This window comes from Chelonia mydas, chromosome 7 (genome assembly GCF_015237465.2).
Source record: "Chelonia mydas isolate rCheMyd1 chromosome 7, rCheMyd1.pri.v2, whole genome shotgun sequence".
Lineage (NCBI taxonomy): Eukaryota > Metazoa > Chordata > Testudines > Cheloniidae > Chelonia > Chelonia mydas.
This window is the reverse complement of record NC_057853.1, coordinates 60,693,219-60,720,447: the sequence shown is the minus strand read 5'-3', so window position 1 is coordinate 60,720,447 and position 27,229 is coordinate 60,693,219. Positions and strand designations below refer to the sequence as shown.

Sequence of the window (27,229 nt, the reverse complement as noted above, 5' to 3'; positions counted from 1 at the left end):
TTAACAAGTAGCAGAATCTTGCTGAAATGGTAATCAGCCCCATTAATACATTCATTATTTATTTAGCAAAGTTAGCATTTGCTGTACAATATATAGAAAAATAACCGGTCCCTTTCCTTTAGGTCTTACAATCTTGACAGTCCAGCGGAAATGCACTGAATGGAGCAGATGAAAGTCCAGTTACAAAATGGTACAGATTTTGTTTATTTCTTGTGGTTTTGGTGTACTATTGTTGAAAGTTTGTGCAGAAGTGTCTCCACAGAAACTTTACACCCATCCTACTCCAACATGAAATTGCTACTATTATGTCATCATACACGAGTTCTGCAAGCCACAAATCTTTGTGATGTTGATGAGTAAGTTATTTACATAGAAACTTCATCTAGTTTTCCAAATGAGAATTATGTATTGTATCAAAAAGTGTTCTTGACATTTCTATCTTGTCCCAGGCTTTCCCACTTCCTCAGATAACACAAAGTGCCGCTAGTCTACAATGTGGACTAATGCCATTTTAAAATTTTTTGTTCACGTGATGTAGAAGCCAAGAAAGGAACACAGTTTCTGAATTACAAAGGAATGTGCACATTTTTGGAGACCAATAATATTAATTTTTGCTTTCTATAAAAGCAAGGAAACTAAATTGTTTTGTCCTTCAATTTTGTTAAAGGCAAGCCCATAGCCTTTTTGACATACCAGGTACAATTTCCTGCATTTTAGAAGGTTATAAAACATTTCAAATTGTGGCTCAAAGCCATAGTTTGTGGCACAGGAAGTCCTAGAGAAGGAGCACCCAAGTGGCTGCACTTCCATCTATGCCCATCTAGCACTGCTGCATTCTTTCCTTCTTGTGCATTATCACCAGTATCAATTTTTCAGCACATAGATTATACTCTCATTTATATCTGCAACTCCACTTTCTCCTATTATGGTTGCTCATGCATAAATGAAGTATTTATTTGGTCTCCAGGCCTCATTACTTTTCAGCCAGCTTGACTCTCAGCTCTCAAGTTGAATTTGCAGGTACTGGTGTTAGATAAATCATCTTTTTGTTTGTAAACAGAGCACATTTGATCTGAACATGATTGAAAACACAGTTTCATAGTCCCAATTTACAGTAATTTTCCAGAGCAGAACAACACTTTAAAATTGTACTCTTATAAGGCTTTTTTCCTGTCTAGGCCTGAATTCAGGACTGCACATTTTTACTGCAGCATTTAAACATAAAGAATGCAGTTTTTAGAATTAAAGAGACTTCCATGGCTTTGTGTGTAACTGAGATTAACTTTTGTAGAAGAAACACAGAACAAAGAACTTGGATCAATTGTGATTAATTAAGTATTGAGTATTTATTTTATTTTTTTAAAATTCTCTTTTAATTAAAAAATTATCCCAAACTGAGGGGTGTGACAGGGTTGGGCCAGATGGCTATAGGAGAGTAATTTTTTTTTTGAAGCAAAAGATATTTTTATTTGCATAACACACTTACAAAGTAAAAACAGCAGCATATGCAATGTGTAACACAGCAACCAATCACAACTGTTTTCTCATTAGCTTCAGGGGAGGGAAGTGTTCAAGCTTGCCTGGGCCCAGAGCGGGGGGCTTCCTCGACTCTCATGGTCTTCCACCCTTCCGAGTTACCTGGTGGCCCAGAGCGAGGGGGCTTCATCGACTCTCGTGGTCTTCCACCCCCTCGAGTTACCTGGCGCCACGCCCGAGTGTCACCAACAATTCCCTCCTCTGAAAGCACCCAAGAGGGGCAGGCTGTGGGGTGGACAATCCGGGGGGGGGAAGGGGCGTGAAAGGACCCCTCTAGGGTGGTGGTGTCCGCAGCAGCAATGGTTGGGGCTGGGGTCCCTTACTCTCTCCCCCAATCAAAGGGTCAGACAAAAGGGACCCGGATGGAGACACTAAGCAGAGAACCTTGGACAGCGCCCACCACTCCTCAAAGCATCAAGGGAGTTGGTGGACGCCGCCCAGAGGAACTCTGCCCGGATACGTGAACAGACCGAGGATCGGAAAACGGCCCCACAGTCACAGGAAACTCCATCGGCCTACCTCCTCTCTCTGGTTTTATAGATGGCCGTTTTAGCCAGGGCCAGGAGGAGGTTAACTAGGAGATCCCGCGACTTTGTGAGGCCATGGATGGGGAGTGCATAAATAAAAAGGTGAGGGGAAAAATGCAGCCAAAAACATAATAGGAGATTTGTGAGGAGCTGGAACAGGGGCTGCAGCCTAGCGCACTCCAAATATACGTGCACCAGGGTTTCCCTCACACCAAAAAAAGGGACAAGTATCTGGGATGGGGTGAACCGCGCCAAGTACGTGCCCGTGCTCACAGTTCCGTGAAGGAGCTGCCAACTGATGTCCCCGACGAGTCTTGGAACCAAGGTGGAATATAGGCTGGCCCACTAGGGCTGCTCACCCTCCAAAGGTGGCAGAAGGTCTCGCCACTTTGTGTTGGGGCGGGACACTAGGGTGAGGGTGTGAAGGGTGTAGAGTGTGTATAGATGTTTCCTTGGCGCGGTTTGGAAGCGTACCGGCTGCAGTTCATGCAGACGGCTCGCAGTGAAGGGGTGGGGGGGGTCGATTGGATCTGTGGGGCAGGGGTCCAATTAAAAAGTCCGGCGGGCCTGGCGTAGAGGGTGGGCGGGGCGTGCCCTCGAGCAGGACCTGGTCGAGGTAAGCTCGAGCAGCAGGCGGCAAAGCAGCCTTCACCTCCTGAAGTACGCGCTGGGGGGTACAAGGTCTGGAGAGCCCCATGCGCCGGGCGAGCATCAGGGGATCCAGCCAGTCTCCCGGTCGTAGTCCAGGAGGTCTCCGACTCTTGTGACTTCTGCCAGGATCAAGCTCTGGCACACCGAGCGGGACTCCGCCACCTGCACACGGAGCTGGGGGTTGTGTAGCAGGGGCTCCGCGAGGAGATCTACCCCCTCGGTGGCCGCCACGGACCTGGTCGTTAAAAACAGTTTCCAAGTCCGGAGGAGGTCCTGGTAGAAGACCGGCAGCCCACAGAGGTCTCGCGGAAGATCTCCCGGACGGAGATAAAAGAGCTGCCGGTCGTATCGGAGCCCTCGGATGCGGCGCAGGATGGCGTGCGCCAGTGTGCTCCACGCCGAACTGCCTGCATCATAGAGGAGCCTCTGTAGGGCCTGGAGGCGGAAAACATGGACCTGAGTGTGTAGACACTTCAGGCCCTGTCCTCCTTCCCTCAGGGGTAGATGAAGAACCCCTACAGGGGCCCAGCGTGTTCCTGACCAAAAGAACCCCAGAATCAATGTCCGGAGGTTGGTCAGGAAATCCGGGGCCGGGACCAGGGTGTTGAGCCAGTACCAGAGCATGGACAGGACTAGTTGATTAAGCACCAGCGCTCTTCCTCGGACGGAGAGACATCGGAGTAGTCCCATCCATTTCCGGAGCCGCTCTATCACCCCACCCTCTAAATTTTCCCAGTTCTCCGGCGGAGAGGGATGTGTGGTGGAAAGGTAGACGCCGAGGTAGAGCAGCGGACCCGCGCTCCACCGGATGGTCTGAAGCACGGGTGGGAGGGAGCTACTGCTAAGCCAGAGCTCTTGACCCAGTTGACCCGGGTGGAGGAGGCTGCCGAATAGATGGCCTGGCAAGCCTCCACCTGTGTCAAGTTGCCGGGGTCCTGGATCACGAGGAGCACGTCATCAGCGTACGCCGACAGGACCAGCCGCAGCTCCGGCTCCCGCAGCATCAACCCTGTCAATCTTCTGTGGAGGAGACAGAGGAAGGGCTCGATCACCAGAGCATACAGCTGGCCCAAGAGGGGGCATCCCTACCGTACTCCTCGCCCAAAGCTCACCGGTTCGGTCAGGGTCCAGTTGAGCTTAACCAGACACTCTGCGGAGGCGTACAGCACCTGGAGAAAACCCACAAACTGCGGTCCGAAGCCAAACGCCTGCAGAGTGCTCAGGAGGTACCCGTGGTCCACCCTCTCGAACGCCTTCTCCTGATTTAGGGACAGGAGGGCGAACGACAGACTGTCTCTACGCCCGAGTTCCAAAAGGTTCCGAACCAGAAATAGGTTATCAAAGATACTGCGGTCCGGGATGGAGTAGGTCTGGTCTGGGTGGATCACGTCCACCAGCACAGACCCTAGCCGCAGCGAGATTGCTTTCACTACGATTTTGTAGTCCGTGCTGAGGAGCGAGATGGGACGCCAATTTCGTAAATTGCGGAGGTCCCCCTTCTTCGGCAATAAGGTGAGCACAGCTCGCCTGCACGGGAGAGGGAGGACCCTGCTCTGCAGAGACTCGGCAGTGACTAGGTCTGGGCCGAGGACGTCCCAAAACACGCAGTAGAACTCCATGGTCAGCCCGTCCATGCCTGGAGACTTATTGGTGGCCATACGACGGAGGGCTTCCGAGAACTCGGCCAGAGTGAGAGGCAACTCCAGGTGGTCTCAGTCACTCGCACTGACCGTAGGGAGCTCCTCCCAAAGCACTCTGCAAGCGCTAGGGTCGGTCGGATCCAGGGAAAAAAGACTTGCGTAGAAGGCTCGGGCCCTCCCGCACATCTCCGCCGGTTCCATGAGGGGGGTGGCGTCTTCTGCCAGGAGGCAGGTGAGGTGCTTCTTGGCCCCCCTCGTTTTCTCCAGGGCATAGAAGAAGCGGGAGCCGTGATCCATCTCCCGAAGGAGGCGGATGCGGGATCGAACAAAGGCGCCCCGAGCCCGATGGTCTTCGAGGGCCCGGAGTTCCTCCCGCTTCTCCCTGCACGCTCTGCAGAGGAGCGGGTCTTCAGGTCTGGCGGCCAGATGCTTCTCCAGCTCTAAGACCTCCCGTTCCAACTGGTCTATCGCCGCATTTCTCCGTCGGCTGGTGCCCCGGGTGTAATCGCGGCAGAAAAGCCGGGCGCGCACCTTCCCCAGGTCCCACCATCGCCGCGCCGAGGGAAAGGCACGCCAGGCCAGCCAGAATTCCCGGAAGGACGTCACGAAGCCCCTCCCAGGACCAGGCACTCGTGAGAATCTAAGGTGCCAAGGAAGGCGGATGCCTGCTGATAGAATTGCAGCTGCTCCAGGCCCGATGTCGGGGCACAGACGTTAACGAGGTTAACCACGAGCCCCTCTATACGGACCCGGAAATGCAGCAGGCGACCCTGCATGGCCTCGGCGACCCCTAGCACCTCGGGCCGTAGATCGGGGGAGAACAGGGTCGCCACTCCAGCCTGCCGAATCATGGAATGGCTAAAGTAGACTCTGTCCCCCCACTCCAGCCGCCAAATATCTTCGGCGGTCGGATCCGTATGGGTCTCCTGCAGGAAAATCACAGAGTACCCTCCCTCCCGAAGGAAGGAGAGCACCTGGGACCTGCGGAGAGCCATCCTACAACCCCGGGTGTTCAACGTTGAGATGGTGAGAGGTATCATGGGAAGGGCTGGGGGTGGAGGGGTCCTCACTGGCAGGGAAGCTCGCATCCCCCAGCGGGCCACGCAACAGTCCTGACCCATCCCGTAGGTGAGTAATTGGTCACGGAAGATGCGGACCCGCCAGTAGGCCGCAGCATCCTGCTTCCCCGTCCCTTTACCTTCCCCCATGAGAGCCCTTGTGGCCCAGAGGATTTGAAAAAAATCCCCCCATCGCTGGAGAGCAAGCTGTACCTTGTTGCGGGAGCTACGGACATCCTCTAAAAACTTCCGCAGCTCTCCTCGCAGCTCATGGGGTGGGGGGTGGGATTACGGTTTCCTGGTTGTTCCCCGGCGGGGCCCTTAGTGCAGCCCCGTGGTCCACTAAAACGGACAAGCATTGATGGGGTGCCTGATGGGCTGGAGCTTCTGGGCCCGCCTCAAGCTCTGGGGCGATAGGGGGCAGTGGAGGGAAAATAGCAGCCCCTAATGGGTCGGGACAGGAGAACGCAAAGGCCGCTCCCGGGGGTCATCGGTTGGAAAAGGGAAGGAGACAGCCCCGGGGGCGGCAATAACATCGCAGGAGGTAGACTGGATGGGGCAGGGGCAGGGGCAGGGGCAGGGGCGAGGTTCTGGGTTTCGGGAGGCGAGCAGCTGGATGGTGGCGCCTCCCGATCAGGCTCAAGGGTTAAGAGGGTGGGGAGGGAACTCTCAGTGACACCGGGCACGCGCTCTGTGGTGGATTTAGCGGCTACAGCATCAGGAGGTGGATTATCTTCTGTTGGGCCCCAGCCCGGGAAGGAAATCATTTGCTCCGCATCAACGGGGGGTGCCCCTGGCGGCTCGTGCCCCGGCTGCGTGGCGTCAGCTGTCACCTGAGCAGGCTCGGTGGTCGTCAGCGGGGTGCCATGAGCGGCTGGGTCAATGGAGGAGTCCGGGGCTCCTCGGAGGTGGGAGCAGAAACAGCAGTTAGGGGGAGGGAACATGGGGAAAAGAGGGGTGGAGTGAGGTCACCCAAATCGAGGTTTGCTGGCAAAAGGTTGTCCTCCCCCTGGGTGATCGGGGTCAGATCTAGGGCCTCGATCTCCTTGAACATGGAGGAGAGGACACTTTCCGTCGCCCTGGGGTTCTCCCCGCTGGCACCCGCCACGACGGTTGCCTCGGGGTTCACGGGGGCTTCGAGTAGTGTCAGGACAGAAGGAGCTTCCTCGAGGGTCTCGGAGGGGAGGGTCTCCCGCGGAGGGGAGACACTACCTTCCAGTGCTACGACGTCTTTCCCGGCTGACATCGGTGGATGGGACGCACTCGTGGGCAAAGCGGAAGGCTCGGCATCGGTGCCCCCGTTCCTGGTCTTCCGGGGGGCCTCCGCCTCTGGTAGATGAGGCGGAGCTCGAGCCTTCCGCTTGTCTCGCTTCCCCTGGACTAGGGCCCAGCCCCCCATGGTATCATCTGGGGGCTGGTTAGCAGGGGTCGTGTCAGGGTGTAAAGGCGATGGCTCAGGGGCTTGGGGGGGTGGGGACGGTGGGGCGGCATAAGGGAGGGAGGATTCTCCCTGTGACAGGCTCGCTCCCATGCCTGGTGGTATCTCTGCCACACCCTCCTCCATAGGCCCCGCCAGATTGTTAGCAGCGAAGGTGGGGCTCTCCCTCTTGTCTGGGTGTTGTAGGGGAGGTGCCCCTTCGGCCTGAGCGGGAGAAGTGGTGGTCCGAAGAGGAGGGGGGTGGGTTCGGGTATCGGGCGGCCAGGGGTGTCGGCAATGACGGGGCCGATGTCCTGCCGGGTCTCGGGGAGCCCAGGTGCCCCTCCTTGCCGGGCTAAGGGGCAGTCCCTCCGGACATGCCCTGACGTCCGGCAGAAGTAGCACCGGGCTTCCCCCGTGGAGAAATACACCCGTAACGGGCCCCCTGGTGGGGGACTAGGAAGGACCCCTCGTGCGCCTCTCCATCGCGCGCTGCCGACAGCAGTAGAAGCTGCACTTGCTGGCGGAAGGAAAAGATGTGACGGAGGGTGGGGTCCTTGCAGCCCAATGGGAGAGGGCTGATAACAGAAACAGGTTTCCCCAGGGTGGAAAGGGCGGATAACGGCAGCATTGGGGAGAAAAGGAGGGACAGAGGTCAGAACCAGGCGGATGCCCAGGTCCTCTAGCGGCTCTAGGGGGACAAACACCCCCCCCCACCGCCAGGCCCCTCTCCACTGCCTCCTGGGCGGCAGCCTCCGATGCTAAGAAGAAGACAACCTTCCCATACATTTTGGAGGCCGCCACAATGGCCGAGGGCCCCACCACCCTCGCCAACACCCACACGTAGGTCTCCACGTGGGGTGAGGCGGGCACCCGGAGGCATCGGACACCGTGCTTCCTTGTCATGGTGGGGAAGGGGCCCCGGCCGCTGTTGATGGTAGCGGAGGCGGTGGGTGGGAGCGATGACGAGGCGGCAGGCGGGGGGGCTGCTGCCGCCCGGGCATACGTCCTGGGGGGTGAGGGAGGGACACCCGCAGAGCCAGTGGAGGGAGCAGCGGGGAGGGACACCGTGGTCGGTGGCGGGGCCGCAGCAGTGGGGGTGGCCCCTGCCGCGGAGGGCCTGGTGGTTTTAGTGGGGCCCTTCCCCTTCTTCTTGCCCTGGCCTTTCCTGCCGGCTGGGGGGGCTCCCCTAGAGTCTGGGGAGGCGGTGGGCATAGCAGCAGCGGAGGTCACCCCAGTGCCCTCCATTGCCAATGCCCCAGCGGGGGCGGTGGCAGGTGGTTAACTGGAGTTGGGGTCAGGTAAAAAGGGACGGACTGTGGGATGGGCAGTTCGGGGCGGGGGGCCAACATGAACCACCGTACGCTTGTCCAGAGAGTGGTTGGCTGGTGTTTCTGGCCCACACGGTGGAATCAGGGCGAGCAGCTAAGTCCAGAGGCAGATGTTAAACAGCCAGCAATGACGATGGAGGAGGCAATGATGAGGATAGTAGTGTGTGTGGGGGACGACACACAGATGGATCCGGGGGCAGCTCCGTGCCACACCCCCTGTGTCCCTACAAACACAGTCACGACACAGTCAAGGCCTCCCCCCACACGAGAGCACAGTTCGAAAGTTACTCAGTCTTGGGCCCCCTCCACGGCAATTTGTAGATTCCCCGGGAGGTGTTCCTCCAGTAGACGGCTGTTTCCCTTCCTTGTCCGGGCTTTCTTTTTCGCAGCTCCAACATTCCAGGGATGCCAGAGCAGGTAATAAGAAATTCTCTCAGCCGGAGACAGGTCCACAAACAAACAGCAAGCGGCTGGGTCTGGGTCCTTCCACTCCCCCACTCCGGGGAGCGGGTCAGCAGGCCCCCCTTCTCTCGGGGGGGGATTTCAGCTGGAGTGGCAGCAGCGTCCGAGGGCGGGCGGCGGGGGGGTGCTAACAGCCGGCCGGCAGCCGGCCAGCACTCTAGCAACAGCAGAGAAAGAAAAAAAAAAAGAAAGGGGGAGAGTGTCTGGCCCGGTCGGGGGGGGGGGGGGGGGAGCCGAAGCAGAGGCAAAAAGCAAGAAAAGCCCAGGCCAGAGGGCAGCAATAGGAGAGCAGGCTAAATAGGTCCCTTTTCCCTGTGTAAGGTAACAGGGAAGGTTCCAGAACAATCAGGAACCTCCTGCAGACAATTAAGACAGGCTGATTAGAACACCTGCAGCCAATCAAGAAGCTGCTAGAATCAATTAAGGCAGGCTAATCAGGGCACCTGGGTTTTAAAAAGGAGCTCACTTCAGTTTGTGGTGTGCGTGTGAGGAGCTGGGAGCAAGAGGCACTAGGAGCTGAGAGTGAGAACACGGACTGTTGGAGGACTGAGGTGTACAAGCATTATCTGACACCAGGAGGAAGGTCCTATGGTGAGGATAAAGAAGGTGTTGGGAGGAGGCCATGGGGAAGTAGCCCAGGGAGTTGTAGCTGTCGTACAGCTGTTCCAGGAGGCACTCTAGACAGCTGCATTCCACAGGGCCCTGGGCTGGAACCCAGAGTAGAGGGCGGGCCTGGGTTCCCCCCAAATCCTCCCAACTCCTGGTCAGACACAGGAGGAGTTGACCTGGACTGTGAATTCAGAAAAACGGCCACGCTGAGGGCTGCCGTGAAGCTCCAAGGTGAGCAAATCCGCCAATAAGCGCAAGACCCACCAAGATAGAGCAAAAACTTTGTCACAGGGGATAATGTCAATGTCAAAGGTGAATCTTTACAGTAGTTTTAAAATCTTTCTGGAATGAATGAATTTTTTTTTCAAGACCTGTGTATTAGGAAAATACTCACATCCTCAAATATTGTATGATACAGCAGCAATAGCAATGCCACTCACAGCAGTAAACTTCTTCTAAATTTGCCTGTGCTTTGTTTTTGAGATCTCGTCGTAAGAAATGTGACATGGTAAGAGACTAAAATCTTACATCCTCATAAGGATAGCATCTAATAAGACTGACAAGCAAGAGGATAGCAATAAAAATCTCCTTCAAATTGACTCCCTCCACCCCCTTGAATATGGAAGCTTCTCTTTTAATTTACATTTAAATAGTGTGTTAAGTCTGCCCAGACTTTACATACAATTTGAGACTCAACATCCCTAAAGGCAGAGTCATCTGGGAGAGCAGGATAAGTACACTTGCAGGCCTCTGTTGTAAAATCTGCTTGCAGTCAGATAGATCAATGTGGATTTATATGCTCTGAGGTTTCCTCCCCCTGGTGGTAGTGTTCAGGCTGATGAATATCTATTTTCACTCACTCCCTGTCTTGCACAAAGGCTGATTCAGGTTTAGCAGTTGAAGCGGCTCATTACCAGTACACTGGTTTAGTATTCTAGCAGATTTACAAATTTTGCTAATGAAATAAAAGCATGCCATTTTCCCACCTCCCATTTTTTTCTAAAAAGCAATATATTTTTAAAAGGGAAATGCAATTACAACCATTATGTCAACGAAAATTACACGCTGGGTTTATCTCCGTAGGTATCTGTCAACTGCAAAATGTACACAACGTCTTCTGAGTAATAATGATGTTTTATCATTTTAATTACAAACACTGAAAAAAAAAATCCCTGAAGTGTACCAATTGGGGTGGTCTAAATTAACAGTAGCTTGATAGCCCAAGGGTAGCAAAAATAGATTGAGCTACCAAATTTCATAGTAGTTATAGCAGCTGTCTTCTTGCCTCAGGGAACCTGGGTATTTAACAAAGCAGACAGCCTGGCAATGGCATCTGATTAGCAATGTGCGTATTGTTGGCTAGAATACTTGCAGCTCTATTGTTTCAGATTAGGGATTTGGAGAGTTGTGACATCATGTAGCTCTTACAGTTCAGCTTCTGTATGTTCACTTACAGGTACTGTAAGTGTATCATGATAATTTCTCAGTTACAACTAGTTGTATAAGATAGGAACAGCTCTTTCTGTAGACTTGAAAATGATCAATGAAACAGGACAGGATTTAAATGTCAGATTCATTTTCCTATGAGAGAATAAAATTTTCTTTCTAAAAAAAGATCTGTTTATATTAAGTGCAAATTTGGGAGGAAGACTATCTCCAGGAAGAATGGCCCCAAAGAAGCCATCAAACTGTTAATTTTTTTAAACATTCTAATTAAATAAATCTGAATAATGGTAAAAACTCTGTTAGGTAACACACCTTATCTAGAAGTCCCCATCTTGGGAAACAACCTTAATGCAAACAGCAATATTACTTTGAGGTGACAGTCTGAACTTCATACTTCCAAAGAGAACCCCCATATGGCTCTTTCTTCCCCTCACCTCATGCTTTAAGTACATATCACAAATTATTGGTGCTTGTTGGCAGAGTTCAATCACTGAACTCACTGCAAATAGTCTACTTCTGCTAGAAGTACATTCTTTTACTCTATCAAATCCATCTGAGGTAATAAGACTTGATGTTTTATTCAACAGAGCAGAGGAAAATTGTTGCACAATAGGTTAATTCAAAATGGCAGCATAGAAAATGCATCTGTCAGTGGGGATCAAATTACAGGGCAAGCTCCTCTCAATGCTTAGAAAAACAAGTCTGCAGTTCTACAGATTATGTTCATGTGTGTGTTTAAAGGGGTGGGAAAGGAGCTAAATATCTGAGCTAACCTCCAATTAAAGTCAATCATAAAAACAGCCAATTTAATGAGTGCAGATTTCTTTGGGTAATTATAACACCAACCACTTTTTTCTCTTTTAAATCTGTAATTCTGCCTTCTTGTTATTGCTTGCTTTGTCATTAATCGCCTCAGGAACTTGATTTCCTAGCAACAGACTCTGCCACCAAACATTTGGCTCCTGTTCAACATTTTCTTTGTGAAAAATGGCACTGCTGTTGCTGTCTGGCTGTTGCAGCTAGACTGGCTGCGTAAGTGCTCTAATAATGCATTCTTAAAAATCACATGATAAGAGGAGCAATGACCAAGCTTCACTAATTACTGTGCTGACTGTGCTGAGGAAGTTTATCTGCAATTTAAAGGCTACTGGGATGCAGGGAGGGTGGGGGAAGAGTGTGCATATTCCACATATAAATAAATATCATTGGCAACTTAAAGGTGAATATTTGCAAATAAACATTTTTATTCTCTTTGTTACATGGGCTCCTGTTAATTTGCTATTTGGGAAAAGGATGGGTAACATTTCTGAAATATTGTTTGATGGATTTTTTTTTCTCCACAAGGTAAGCATCAATAATCTTCACATACTGGACCATTGTGGATCGCAATTTGCAAAAATCCCCAGAAAGCAAACAGAACCCAACCCAGCTTTTTTCCAGTTAAATTACTTGAGAAGTTAGTAACAAAGACATCTGCGTATAGAATCACATTCTGAGATGGCAGGGTGAGACTTCATTGTGTATTTTCACAATATGCAGTATGTATCATGGCATTACTCAATACATTGTGCTGAAAATTTACAAGACCTTTGGTTCACATTTTGATCAAGTTTTCCTTTCTTTAAAGGGAGGGAAAAGTTGTTTTTATTTCTCAATTGCTTATGAGATAGGAAATATTTGGGTACTGTGCTGCACGCCTGTGAAGGATGTATGGATTTTCCTTTCTACACAGCTACAGGACCTGCTCATGGTAGTTGGCACCCTGTTTCCTCCATAATTCCCAAAAGTACAATCCTACAAAATGGTGCTTTTGGAAGTGACAAGATACAACGTGCCAGTGATGTAACATTACAATCATCCACTGCTAGCTGTGGCCTCATCTTTGAGATCAGACTAGAAGATAAGAATGGTTCCTTTCCAACCTTCAAATCTACGAATTATTCCCAGATGCAGTTATTTAGGAAATGTTGGACATTACAGTTAAGAATATCAGTGGAGGCATGAGTATTGTGCAGCTATCCACAGCTACAAATACTTGGTGGATATTTTGATTTCTGCCAGTCTCTGTGAGTGCCACTAGTTTCCCATGCATAGGGAAGCACCAGCACATCTCAAAATACTGATCACAATCCATCTTAAATGTATCAATCATCATATATCTAAATTATAATAAAAATGGCTTCATTGAACATACCTTTGAAAGGAGGAGACAGCATAAAAGAAATTTCATTTATACTTACTTTGTTATATCAGAATTTTTTCTCTAAAGCAGAATAGCCCAAAACCATGTAAAAAGAACAAAATGCTCTGAAGTAGTATTTAAGATGTGCTACACATTGCTGACATCAAGCTAAAGTTTTGACAGTCTCATGTTGAAACCAGATAATTCCACCATCAAGCCCATATACTACCACAGTATTTCTCTGCTTAGATAAGTAGCCATTGTAGGAAAATAAATGTAAAAATGACATTTTATATGTTCATAAATATGCCACGGACTTTGGAGATTTAAGAACTATTCATCCAACAGGTAGGCATATTATACTGTATTGATTATCACCCACTGCAAATACATGACATTCTGTCCTTCGAACATAATCTATAAAACAAAATACATAATCTTGAAAAGTGGTTGCCATTAAAATTATGCACTTGTTATTAGTTTTATAAATATACAGAGGTACTGAAGTATTAAACTGTAATTTATTTAATTTAATGGGCATATTTAAAACAGTATTACATATCATACACTCAAATAAAGAATGGTTAAAACTCAAAAGCTACCTTTTTGTTCAGTGTAGCATAAAATATATTTTGCTTTGTTCTTTTTTAAGTGCATGCATACAATCTAAACAGATTTAGAAGATTTTATCCTAAATACAATGCCACTGAAGGCCATCATCATACGCCACCAATAGTAGTGAATGGGAACCTGTTTCTCCAGTTTGCTTGCAGAGCAAAGAGTTAATACCTTTTGAACTGTTCTAAGAACCCCAATCCATTTCAGGTAAATAATCTGTGTCATCCAGATTCTAAGTATCAAAATACTGAAATAGTGTGTGTAAGCACCAGAGCTTATTGAAAATTTTCTTTCAAACATTTTTATTTTTAATAAATGGAAAATACCTTTTTAACCAAACCAATTGTGTTTGCCAAATTTCATTTTGGCTGAAGTGTTTGTTTATCTTTCATGAAAATTTGCAAAATGAAAAATTCTGAATGTTTTCAACAAATTTTGTTTTCATTGGAGAGGGAAAGGTAAAGTAACTTTGTGCACCCCACCCTACCCCTGCCACCCACACCGCTCCACAATCAAACAAGGAGGGAAAAGTAAAAATATTTAAAGTTAGGGAGAAAAAAAATCCCAAATTTTTTTTACTTCAGCCTTTTACAAAGGGGGAAAGGAAGATAAGATGTGCAAGTGTTTGCCCCTATATAAGATGTGCAAGTGTTTCCCACATATAAAACAAAATTTTTGTTGAAAAAACAAGAAATTCACAGAAAATTTCTAACAATTTTTTAAAAAATACTTTTTCCGAACAGCTGCAGTAATCAGTGTACAATGTTAGCACATTTCCAAGGAGTATGGGGTGCCATATGGTGGCATATCATCCTTCAAACAAGACAGTTGGGATCACTGAATATCTTTTAGCTTCATACGAGTAAGCCTTCAGTGTTGTAAAATTTGAATGATTTACCATCACATGAAAATACATAGGAAAGTTTAGATTCTCATGGATAATGGTGAACTAGCATCTTATGAACAAACAGGCTGAATGAAATGTGACACTGCGGTCTAGGCACCATCACCTCACATGAAAGCAGGATGTGACCTTGCAATTCTGAAGAGAACAAACCAAAAATACAGCTGAGCACAATTGTAAGAGTAGAAAAGTTTCAGAGCAGCAGCTGTGTTAGTCTGTATCCGCAAAAAGAACAGGAGTACTTGTGGCACCTTAGAGACTAACAAATTTATTCGAGCATAAGCTTTCGTCGGCTAAAACCCACTTCATCGGATGCATGCAGTGGAAAATACCGCAGGAAGATTTTATATACACAGAGAACATGAAACAATGAGTGTTACCATACACACTATAACGAGATTGATCAGTTAAGGTGAGCTATTACCAGCCGGAGAGAAAAAAAACCTTTTGTAGTGATAATTAAGATGGGCCATTTCCAGCAGTTGATAAGAACATGTGAGGAACAGTAGGGGGGAAAATAAACATGGGGAAATAGTTTTACTTTGTGTAATGACACATCCACTCCCAGTCTTTATTCAAGCCTAATTTAATGGTGTCCAGTTTACAAATTAATTCCAATTCAGCAGTCTCTCATTGGAGTCTGTTTTTGAAGTTTTTTTGTTGAAGAATTGCCACTTTTAGGTCTGTAATCGAGTGACCAAAGAGATTGAAGTGTTCTCCGACTGGTTTTTGAATGTTATAATTATTAATGTCTAATGTGTGTCCATTTATTCTTTTACGTAGAGACTGTCCAGTTTGGCCAATGTACATGGCAGAGGGGCATTGCTGGCACATGATGGCATATATCACATTGGTAGATGTGCAGGTGAACGAGCCTCTGATAGTGTGGCTGATGTGATTAGGCCCTATGATGGTGTCCCCTGAATAGATATGTGGACACAGTTGGCAACGGGCTTTGTTGCAAGGATAGGTTCCTGGGTTAGTGGTTCTGTTGTGTGGTGTGTGGTTGCTGGTGAGTATTTGCTTCAGGTTGGGGGGCTGTCTGTAAGCAAGAACTGGCCTGTCTCCCAAGCTCTGTGAGAATGATGGGTCGTCCTTCAGGATAGGTTGTAGATCCTTGATGATGAGCTGGAGATGTTTTACTTGGGGGCCGAAGGTGATGGCTAGTGGCGTCCTGTTATTTTCTTTGTTGGGCCTGTCCTGTAGTAGGTGACTTCTGGCAACCCTTCTGGCTCTAGCAATCTGTTTCTTCACTTCCGCAGGTGGGTATTGTAGTTGTAAGAATGCTTGATAGAGATCTTGTAGGTGTTTGTCTCTGTCTGAGGGGTTGGAGCAAATGCGGTTGTATCGCAGAGCTTAGCTGTAGACAATGGATCGTGTGGTGTGGTCTGGGTGAAAGCTGGAGGCATGTAGGTAGGAATAGTGGTCAGTAGGTTTCTGGTATAGGGTGGTGTTTATGTGACCATCACTTATTAGTACCGTAGTGTCCAGGAAGTGGATCTCTTATGTGGACTGGACCAGGCTGAGGTTGATGGGGGGATGGAAATTGTTGAAATCATGGTGGAATTCCTCAAGGGCTTCTTTTTCATGGATCCAGATGATGAAGATGTCATCAATGTAGCACAAGTAGAGTAGGGGCATTAGGGGATGAGAACTGAGGAAGCGTTGTTCTAAGTCGGCCATAAAAATGTTGGCATACTGTGGGTCCATGCGGGTACCCATAGCAGTGCCGCTAATTTGAAGGTATACATTGTCCCCAAATGTGAAATAGTTATGAGTGAGGACAAAGTCACAAAGTTCAGCCACCAGGTTTGCCGTGACATTATCGGGGATAGTGTTCCTGACGGCTTGTAGTCCATCTTTGTGTGGAATGTTGGTGTAGAGGGCTTCTACATTCATAGTGGCTAGGATGATGTTTTCAGGAAGATCACCAATGGAGTGTAGTTTCCTCAGGAAGTCAGTGGTGTCTCGAAGATAGCTGGGAATGCCGGTGGCGTAGGGCCTGAGGAGGGAGTCTACATAGCCAGACAATCCTGCTGTCAGGGTGCAGGATAATGCCTGAGATAATGGAGAGTCCAGGATTTCCAGGTTTATGGATCTTGGGTAGCAGATAGAATACCCCTGCTTGGGATTCTAGGGATGTGTCTGTGCGGATTTGCTCTTGTGCTTTTTCAGGGAGTTTCTTGAGCAGATGGTGTAGTTTCTTTTGGTAACCCTCAGTGGAATCAGAGGGTAATGGCTTGTAGAATGTGATGTTGGAGAGCTGCCTAGCAGTCTCTTGTTCATATTCCGATCTATTCATGATGACGACAGCACCTCCTTTGTCAGCCTTTTTGATTATGATGTCAGAGTTGTTTCTGAGGCTGTGGATGGCACTGTGTTCTGCATGCCTGAGGTTATGGGGCAAGTGATGCTGCTTTTCCACAATTTCAGCCCGTGCACGTCGGCGGAAGCACTCTATGTAGGAGTCCAGTCTGTTGTTTTGACCTTCAGGAGGAGTCCACCCAGCATCCTTCTTTTTGTAGTGTTGGTAGGAAGGTCTCTGTGGGTTAGTATGCTGTTCAGAGGTGTGTTGGAAATATTCCTTGAGTCAGAGACGTCGAAAATAGGATTCCTAGGTCACCACAGAACTGTATCACTGCCCTATATCTCCTTTCTGACTAATTCATAGGTACTGAGGAACATGAAAGTTTCAAGCACTGCCAGGGCAAAGAACTGAGCATCAGAGGCATTAAACAGGCACCCATGCTAAAGGAGAAACAAATATTGGTCCTGCAGGGAGCTGAGCCACATGATGACATATCCTTTAATTGCCAATTGGCTACTCAAAAAGCCCTTGAAGACACTAAAATAGCAAAGATTTTAAAGAGACATCATTGAAATATATTAATATGTTAACTACTTATGTTAAACAATCTGTTCCATCTTGTATGTAGCTGTGACACTCTGAGTAAACTTCCTAGAACTGAAGAGCTGTCTAAGCTTGAAAGCTTTTTCTCTCTCACCAACAAAAGTTGGTCCAATAAAAGGTACCCCGTTTGTCTCTTTCTCTTAAGCACTCACAAATTAAAAGGGTTTTTTTTTTTTGTTTACAAGCCTGAACTTTAAAAAGTAATTCAAAGACATTCCCTCACCAACAATCTATTTTCCCTTTTAAGGAAAGGGTCATTTGGATATTCTACTAATTCAGTGATCTGATTGGTTTAACATTCTTAAAAGCTTTGCAATTATTCAACACTAAAAGCCACCACATTAACATGTGAGTTATTAAATAGAACAGTAATGGTAATCAATCATGTAATCAACGCACTCAGTAAGGGGCAACTGTTTATGAGCAGATGAACAACTAAAGGCAAAACAAAGAAATTTCTAAGATTACAAAGATATAAGGAATTAATGCATTAACAGCAACAAGTTATGGTACTTCACCTACTCTACATCTCCAACAGCAAACATTAATTAACATGGGTACAGTACTGAAGAGCAAATTGAGAAACACTAACTGGGAGAAATGGTGATATCTAACTGGGACATGAGGAAAAATATGGAACAGGATACAACACATTGGGAAAAGTTTATATTATTCTGTCTGCATGAGGAAGCAGAATCAATCATCAGAACTGAATTAAAATCCCACCTGGTTAACTGCAACTTTTAACGAAGACAAGCACTTCCTCTGTTCTCAATTTTTTCCCCATTGTCATTGGATAAGCAGAGAATTCCATGTCAATATATAACAGTGTTTATTGAATAACAGAGTCAAATAAAAAGTAAAACATCTGAATAAGACCCCCCTTTTCTGCTCTCCTCAATGGCTCTCTTCAATAGGCAGCCCTTTTTTTCACAGGAGATATTAATAAAATTGTATTATATTAAATTCCAAATGTTTGGAATTTTTTTCAAATATAAGTGTCTAAATTAGGCACCTAAATAAGTACTCTGACTTTCAGAAGTGTGAGCACCTGCAGTTCACAAGAAGAATTGCAGATGGTCATCTGACAATCAGACTTCCTACTTAGATGCTTAAATAATCACAATAATGGTAGTGCAGTGTCTCTGAAAAAATCAGACCATTCAGGTGCCTAAATAGAGATTTAGGTCACTCTAATTTGAAAATTTTAGCCACAATTTCTAAAAATCCAGTCCCAAAAGAATGTACATATTGATAGAAGAAAACCACTAAGAAACGTAAGTCTTACATAAATAAAATCAGAGTTCAGGATAGGGCCCATTAATGGACTACAGAAACAGACAGTACTTTGATGTTTAGAGTAGGAAGAACTCTTAAACAGGAACTTTGAGGAAGCGTAAGTGCCCAAGCATGAGCAAACATTAAAGTCCTGTTAGGAAACTCTGATTAGCCACCAAAAGTACAGCTGATCCAGAATGAAAAGAAGATAAGAATCTGTAAGATACGATGCCAATGGAAGAAACTGCTGTGTTTAATTAAGACTGGAGAGTGGAAGGGAGGAGGTTTGAAGATACTCACCTGTAAAATATTATGAAAAATTGCTAAAATATGGAATTATTTCAAAACTAAAAGAATTGATCATTCTTCTGTTTTCTTCTTTCTTTCCTTGACATCTTTTTCAGTTTTCCCAACTTTAGAGAATTGGTTCAGCCTGGCCTACATCTTTCTTCAACCTATGGTTTTCAAGGTTCTCTTCTTTGGTAGTTTCTCTCCAATCTGTCCACATCTTTTCGCCAGATGGATAAAATGAATGTATTGTGTTCATAAACGGTAACACAAATTCCCTCTCAGGGTTCTGCCATAGGTCCATTGTTCTTTTTCTTTGGACCTGTTCCCCCTCTGTGAACTGATTAGATTTCAGGGCTGAGTTTCTTCTGAATGCTGCTCTACTGAATGCTGCATTTGAAAAGGCATATGTATCTACTCTAGTAAGTATATATAGGGGACCACACAATATTTCAGAACTGTCTTAGGGAAGCACTGCCCATCTGTACCTAGAAGATGGAATAGCTTGATATCCTCAGGACAAGGCTTTCATGCGTATTGTGACAGGGTTGGGCTGGATGGCTACAGGAGAGTAATAGAAGGCAGATATATTAGCCCCAGGTTAAGTAGGTCCGTTTTCCCTGTGTAAGGTAACAGGGAAGATTCCAGAACAATCGGGAACCTTCTGGAGACAATTAAGACAGACAGGCTGATTAGAACACCTGCAGCCAATCAAGAAGCTGCTAGAATCAATTAAGGCAGGCTAATCTGGTTTTAAAAAGGAGCTCACTTCAGTTTGTGGTGCGCATGTGAGGAGTTGGGAGCAAGAGGCACTAGGAGCTGAGAGTGAGAACGCGGACTGTTGGAGGACTGAGGTGTACAAGCATTATCAGACACCAGGAGGAAGGTCCTATGGTGAGAATAAAGAAGGTGTTGGGAGGAGGCCATGGGGAAGTAGCCCAGGGAGTTGTAGCTGTCAAACAGCTGTTCCAGGAGGCACTCTAGACAGCTGCATTCCACAGGGCCCTGGGCTGGAACCCAGAGTAGAGGGCGTGCCTGAGTTCCCCCCAAACCTCCCAACTCCTGGTTAGACACAGGAGTCGTCGACCTGGACTATGGGTTCAGAAAAACGGCCAAGCTGAGGGCTGCCATGAAGCTCGAAGGAAAGCAAATCCGCCAATAAGCGCAAGACCCACCAAGGTAGAGGAGGAACTTTGTCACAGCATATACTTCAGTAATAATACATTTGAATGCTTATTGGCTTTATGTCTTTTCTTTGGCCTATCATAATCCAGTGTATGAACAGATTCTAAAGCTCCAAGGCCTTCTGTTCAATTCAATAGAATTGTATGGCATTTTTTATATCTAAGTTTTTGAGATGCCTCAGCTTTTTTGGAAGGAAATGGGCACTAAGATAGGAGATCCTGAATATCCTGATTCTGGTGAAAAAATAATGGAGTGTTTGGGCATAAAAGATAGCACAGTACACCGGTTAAGTTGTCTTTATGGATAACTGAAAAGAGAGAGTGTGTTCCATAAGCAAATGCTGCTATCTCAAAAATAGTCTTAATGATTAAGAACTTTAAAGAGGTTTCTTCATAAAGTATTGCAAAGAGTGAGCAACACTAGACTAAACGTTGAATGGATACTATGTTTAATAAAGTCAAAAGTGTTCCAGAGACCTTGAGAGGTACCTTGTATGGAGGATAAAGAAAGCTCTCAATAAGTCATTCAGTAAGAGTTCTAATATATAGAACTGTTGAACAAACAATGTCAGGTGGGAACTGGACAATTTTAGACTCCCCTGAAAAGGCTATCTAGTTTTCCGGGAAGTAGGGAGGGAGTTAGTTGACGCATGAAAAACATTTCCTATTTTCAGAAATTTATTTCTCACATCAAGAGCAGCACATTCCAAAAGAACAAATGAAATTTTACCGAATTGGCCTATCCAGAAATGATGTGTATCTCAAAATATTGCATTGTTTCAGTTTACCACTATCAAACCCAGTCAGAAATGAACGATCAACTCCAAGTGGTCACTATGAGTCATCAAAGTTTGAGCTCAAACTCTGTGTCTCAGTCCCAAAGACAGCAGAAGATAGACGATTTCCAGCAGACAATTAATGGCAGGGATCCAGAAGAAATGCCAATTGATTAACCTTGTTAAGTACTGGGATGTTGCAACCATCACCAAAAAAGGATGGGGTTATAACTCTATTTTGCAGTCTATCATCAAAGCTACTGGCTTGAGTGGTGGCAGTACTGCACCTTTGTAGCGGTCATACACAATGGAGAACTGGACTGAGGGAAGAATGCAACAAAGAGAGGAGAAAATGACAATTGGCCTCTTCTTGCCAGAATATTCTCCGGGTCCCACTATCAACCTGGTGTTCCATGAATCTGCCCTTCATTTTCAAATATCCAACATAATTTCCCAGCTCTTCACAGTTGAAATTTGAAATTTCCCAGCTCTTCTCCACTGAAATTTATTCATATCTTGTTTTATTCTCAGTTTTGCAAGCTTATTCCCTAACTTTTGAGCTTCTTGGTCAATGAGGGTAATAAAGTCTGGATGGCCATCAGACTTCAGGAATTTCTCTTTAATATAAGCCCAAATCTGTATGGTAAATCGGCTCCTCAATGTGTGGTTGAGCTCGGTGCTTGAACACAGAAAATGGGCTTCTAAAACCAAAATTAAGTGTAGAGTGGTCTTCTATACAACAAAATCCCTTTTTTCCCCTTATGTGACCTTCCCAACTTTCCCTGAACCATTTCAACTGAGAATAATTATTCTAAATCACACATTAAAAGATTCAGTGATAATTATATACAAGTATCAAATATAGAAAACAGACAGCTTAGTTCAGTATGGCTTTGGCTAACATTTGTCATTCTTCTTCATTTAACAATACTCAATTCTTGCTGCAATTTTTAGCCCTATAGCATTTAGCCCCAAGTCTGGCATTCAGAACAGACTTCAGTATAATCATCTGAAATTTAAAATACTGTCCATTTTTAAAAGTATACATTAAAAATGAGCAGACTATTGAAGAAATACATATTTTTTAAATACATCTTAAATATGCAGCAGAAGCAATGGGATGTCTTTCCTTTGTATAATCTTCTCAGTGTAAGTATTTGTTTGACAGCTATAAAGGGGCAGCCTTGGCCATATACAAGAATCAATAACAACCATGTAAAGCCTACAGCAGTGCACACTAACAGGCTGTAGGAGACATTAACGCTAGCTGAAAGAAATAACTATTTTCAATGTACTTATTCCTCCTGGATAATCAATTTTTTACACTTCTTACCAGCTGTTCCCAAATAGCTCAGGTTGCGAAATGACAGCAGCTTTCATACAGAAAGCATGTATTATCTGCATATTATGTGTTTTTAATCTATCATAGATGTTTTATACATTTTCTAATTGCCATTGGTCATATCAAGAGAGAAAGATGAAAAATTTACCACTTATATGTAGGCAGAAGGCAATTTATACAAATACAGTTTCATTAATTCCAAAATTAAAAAAAAAAACCAAGAAATAATATTTATTCTGAAAACTAATTGTGAACCTACTATTTTTCATTTTCCCCCAAAGCTTGGTACCAGAAGTAAAATTTAGTCACTGAAATCATAGCTTGCCCCCTCTGCCCATATTCAAGAGACTTGTCATGATCATTGTTTCTGAAATATCAAGTTGTAAGTTGCAATGGTAATTACTATGGAATAAATAGTAATTAAGATGTTTCATACAAATAAACTCAAACTGTTTGCAGTGAATAATTAGGCTAATATTGTTTTTCTACATGATCTATGCATCCTTCACAACAATTTGCCAGAAAATGTGAAATGTAAATTTGATGCACTATTATAAAAACTCTTAAAATGTGTTCTTTCTTATGGCTTCCTGTGCTCATTTTAAGAATGTATATAACTAACAGTATTTACAAGGATGTAAACTTCAAGGTAAACAAATCTGATCAAGTTACAACAGAAGCAGACATTTTATTTCTCAACATTCACAAAAGTTATCCTGCATCATTTGCAAAATGGACACCAGTAGTTCAGTGCTACAGAAATTGAGTACAGTAACCCACAAACATTTCATAACTTTAAAATAAGCCAAACTTACTGCTATGTAATAAACTTTGGCCTTTTCCACCAGTTTCCAGTTCTTCTCCAGATCAAGGTGTTTTTCCTTATTGTAACAATTGGCAGCAGCAAGGTGAGCTACAAGAGACCTAAAATGACCAAAGAAACACATATTAATTAGAGACATTCTTTTTCTTAACACTAGTATTGTTCTTCCCATCAGATAAAAAGATTCTTTAAAAATACTTATATCTGAGGGCGTGAATGCTACCATAATGTAAAATAGTTAAATAGTCCATGTAAAATATATCTACATAACATGTATAAATATATACGGAGAGAAAAATCATAAAAACTTGAGAAACATTTTTTTAAATCCACATTTACGGAGAAACCTATAAACGTATGTCATACACATACACAGTCATTAGTATGCAATTCCACGATGAAAAGATTTAACACAACCACTCCGGTGTAAAAAGACTTGCCCATGAACACACTGTACACCTGGGGAGAGTTCTGGCCCCTAGTTCCCTGCTCTAAGCATTAGATCCTTCTGCATATTTTAAAATAAAAATTGTTGTAAAGGGAAAAAAAAGCAAAACTTCCTTTCTATGGAAAAGGGAAATCAAGAACAGTGCATGCAGGGTTATTTTTTTCTATCAGAGATTTATGATACTAGGAACCACCTCCACTAATATGAATTAATTTAATATGAAATGACCCAAAACTCCAAAAACTACAGGGCAATAGGAGAAAGAATTGAGATGAATATATTCTGCCAGATCATCATTCACTGAAGCAAAAGTATAATTTAAAAGGATAAGGAAGCATAAATAACCTTTTCCTCCACCTTTTAGTGGCTTTGATTCAACCAAACTCTTGAAAATAGTTCTTGGCTAAATAAGCTGAAAAGTCAAATTCACTTCTGTCTGCAGCTGAATAAACTATTAGTACCACTGTGAGAAAGCTGTTGCATGAAGAATGAAAAAACGACTCTTAAGAATACATTTAAACGTGGTTTTTGAATTTTTGTGATGATAAAAAGAGCAAGATTAACAAATCTGGAAAGTGCAGTGCTCTATTTATCCACAGAACACAGCACAAGCTACTACCGGGTATTGCTAATTATGGATTTTGTGTGTGTGAATATGTCTACACTGCAATGTAAGCCTGTGTTTGAGCCTGGGCTCCAGGCTAACCCCCATTGTGTCTACACTCCAATTGTGCTAACCCGTGGTTTGGACCCAGGGTCCCAGGACCCTGCAGGGCTAAAGGGTCCAAGTTCAAGACAAGCTGGGACCCAGAAGCTGAGCCCTATTTCTTTGCAGCAAAGATGCAGCTCCACTTGACTCAGGTCCCAAGTAGGGTTGCCAGCTTTCTATTTGCAGAAAACTGAATACCCTTGCCCTGTCCTCTGCCCCAGCCCTTTCCCAAGGTCCCGCCCACTGCTCACTCTATCCACCCTCTGTCTGTCGCTCACTCTCCCCTACCCTCGCTCATGTTCTCATTTTAACCAGGCTAGGGGAGAGGGTTGGGGTGTGAGAAGGGGTGATGGCTCCAGCTGGGGCTGGAGATGACTGATTTGGGATGCATGAGGGGGCTCCTGGCTGGGGGGTGAGGCCAAGGGGTTCAGAGTGCAGGAGCGGGCTCCGGGTTGGGGTGAGGGCTCTGGCTGGGGGTGCAGGCTCTGGGATGGAGCCGGGGATGAGGAGTTTGGGGTGCAGGAGGGGGCACCTGACTGGGGCCAAGAGGTTCGGACTGCAGAAGGGGGCTCAAAGCTCGGGCAGAGAGTTTGGGTGCAGGAGAGGGTGAGGGGTGCAGGCTCCAGGCGGCGCTCACCTCAGGTGGCTCCCAGAAACTGCTGGCATCTCCCTCTGGTTCCTAGGCGGAGGGATGCGTGGCCAGGCAGCTCCGTGTGCTACCCCTGCCGGTGGGTGCTGCCCCCGCCGATGGGCACTGCCCCCACAGCTCCCATTGGCCACGGTTCCCAGCCAATGGGAGTTGCGGAGCCGGTGCTCAGGCAGTGAGTGGAGCCATTGGGGTCTGCTTCTATGCCTAGGAGCCAGAGAGAGATGCCAGCAGCTTCCTGGGAGCCATGCAGACAGCTTGCCTGCCCTGCTGCGGGTGGCCAACCGGACTTTTAATGGCCCAGTCAGCAGTGCTCACCGGAGCAGCCAGGGTCCCTTTTCGACTGGGCGTTCCAGTTCAAAACCGAATGCCTGGCAACCCTAGTCCCAGGCGTCATCCAGAAGTATCCTACAATTCTATGGGAAGAACGTCCTTAGTCCTCTCCATCCCAACAATCCACAATCAATTTTATCCCCTTTGCAAACAGCAATCCACATCCCTTTTGCAAACAGCAGCAGCTCAACTCAGGTCAGCATTAGCCAAATCTCTTCTGATCAGCAATCCACAACTATACTATCAGAGAGCATTCAAGGGCAAGTGAACCAATCAAGCCTTTTGCAAAGCAAGCTCCTCCTTGATAATGTGCTAGGCGGGCAGTAAAGTTTCCCCAAAGTACGCCATAGTCCTAGGGCTAGTGCGGCCACATTTTGGGATGGTGGGGGGTGCTAGGGACTCTGAGAAATGTTTACTCTGTTCAGCAGAGTCCACTGAAGCTAACTAATGCCACTGAATAAACATTTAACAGTTTCAGAAAAATGTATCAGTTGCTATTCCAGCTGATCAAATCTAGAAATTCTTCTACCTACTTATGCATTAAAGCATGAACTAGCTTGAACGGATCTCTATCCCGTGAAATTATAGCATAAGACATAATTGTGATGCTGGCAGACCAGGTGCCAGCTCTTGCCAAGGCTTCAGGCCTCAGCCGAGCACTGACAGATTTGTTGCTAGAAACCAATCTGTTTCACCTGTGTTAGTATGGTTAAGATGGTTATTGAACTTATAACAATGTGTTTAGTTTTAGACTATGTGAAATGCTTGAAAGCTGCTGCATGCATTAATATCACTTACAATTTCTTTATCACATGCTATAAGGTAATATTTAAGTTTTCACTTTATAACTGTAAAAAACGTTTTCTCTGAAACTGTGAACCCAGTCAGGAGGGATCGTCTCTTGCTCATCAAGAAGGCCTATCAAAACTAAATGGGCCTTTGTGCGAGATCACATATTTGTTAACTCTCCCTTCACTCCCATGAAGAGGCTATGTGCAAACGGGCTTGTCCCATCAGCTTGAATTCTGGAAGAAGGAAATAAAAGTAGCTCACAATAATATTTTTGATCTCTCTTGGTGTTTGGACTCTCACATGGCTGGAGCTACCAAACACAAGCAGGCATCCCTAGAGTCAACCTGGGTTAGCTCTAAAAGACATTCAGAGCTGACATTACTACAGCTCTGTCATCTTTTAAAACCACTGACTGTAACTCATTTGTGTACATGTGTGTGCCTACTTTAACCTTGTAAAAGACAGTTACCTTTCCGTAACATCATCACATCTTGAAGAACACCAGTTACGGAAAGGTAACTGTCTTTTCTTCTTCGAGTGACTGCTCATGTGCATTCCACAATAGGTGATTCCAAGCTGTATCTGTTGGAGGTGGGCATGAGTTCACAGACACTCGGGACGGAGCACGGCCCTGCTGAACCCAGTGTCCTCCCTGGTTTGGGAGACGATCGCATAATGCGAGGTGAACGTGTGAACCGATGACCATGTGGCAGCCCTGCCGATGTCCTGAATAGGGACATGGGCCAGAAAAGCAACCAACAAGGCTTGTGCCCTGGTCGAGTGTGCCCTCACAACGGCGGCAGGGGGACTCCTGCCAGGTCTTAACAAGTATGGATACATGAGGTGATCCAGTTGGAGAGTGGAGATTGGCTGGCCTCTCATGTGTTCGGCTGAGGCGATGAACAGTTGCGAAGACTTCCTGAACAGTTTTGTACATTCCAGGTAAAAGGCCAGAGCCCGTCTCACATCCAGCATGTGGAAGCGGTGCTCCTTGCTGGATGCATGGGGTTTGGGATAGAGCACCGATAGGAAAATGTCCTGGCCCATATGGTAGGCGGAGACCACCTTAGGGAGGAACAAAGGATGTGGTTGTAGCTGGACCTTATCTTTATGGAATACCATGTATGGGGGTTCGGAGGTCAGGGCCCAGAGCTCCGAGACCTGTATAGCAGACGCGATCGCCACCAGGAAGGCTACCTTCCATGAGAGGTGTGACCAGCAGCATGTATCTAGCGGTTCAAATGGAGGTTCAGTTAACCTGGCCAGCACCAAGTTCAGGTTCCACTGTGGGACTGGGGGCCTAACATAGGGGAAGAGG

General features: G+C 46.1%; 1 protein-coding gene across 8 annotated transcripts in view; it reads right to left on the bottom strand.

Moving 5' to 3' along the window:
- The window catches only part of ADK (adenosine kinase), a 555,104-nt gene that overhangs the window by 246,105 nt on the left and 281,770 nt on the right, over window positions 1–27,229 (bottom strand). For all 8 annotated transcript variants that reach the window (XM_037904414.2, XM_037904411.2, XM_037904417.2 and 5 more), the window contains one exon: window positions 22,976–23,084. In XM_037904414.2, the coding sequence (XP_037760342.1) occupies window positions 22,976–23,084 (109 nt within the window). The remainder of the gene's footprint in view (window positions 1–22,975; window positions 23,085–27,229) is intronic.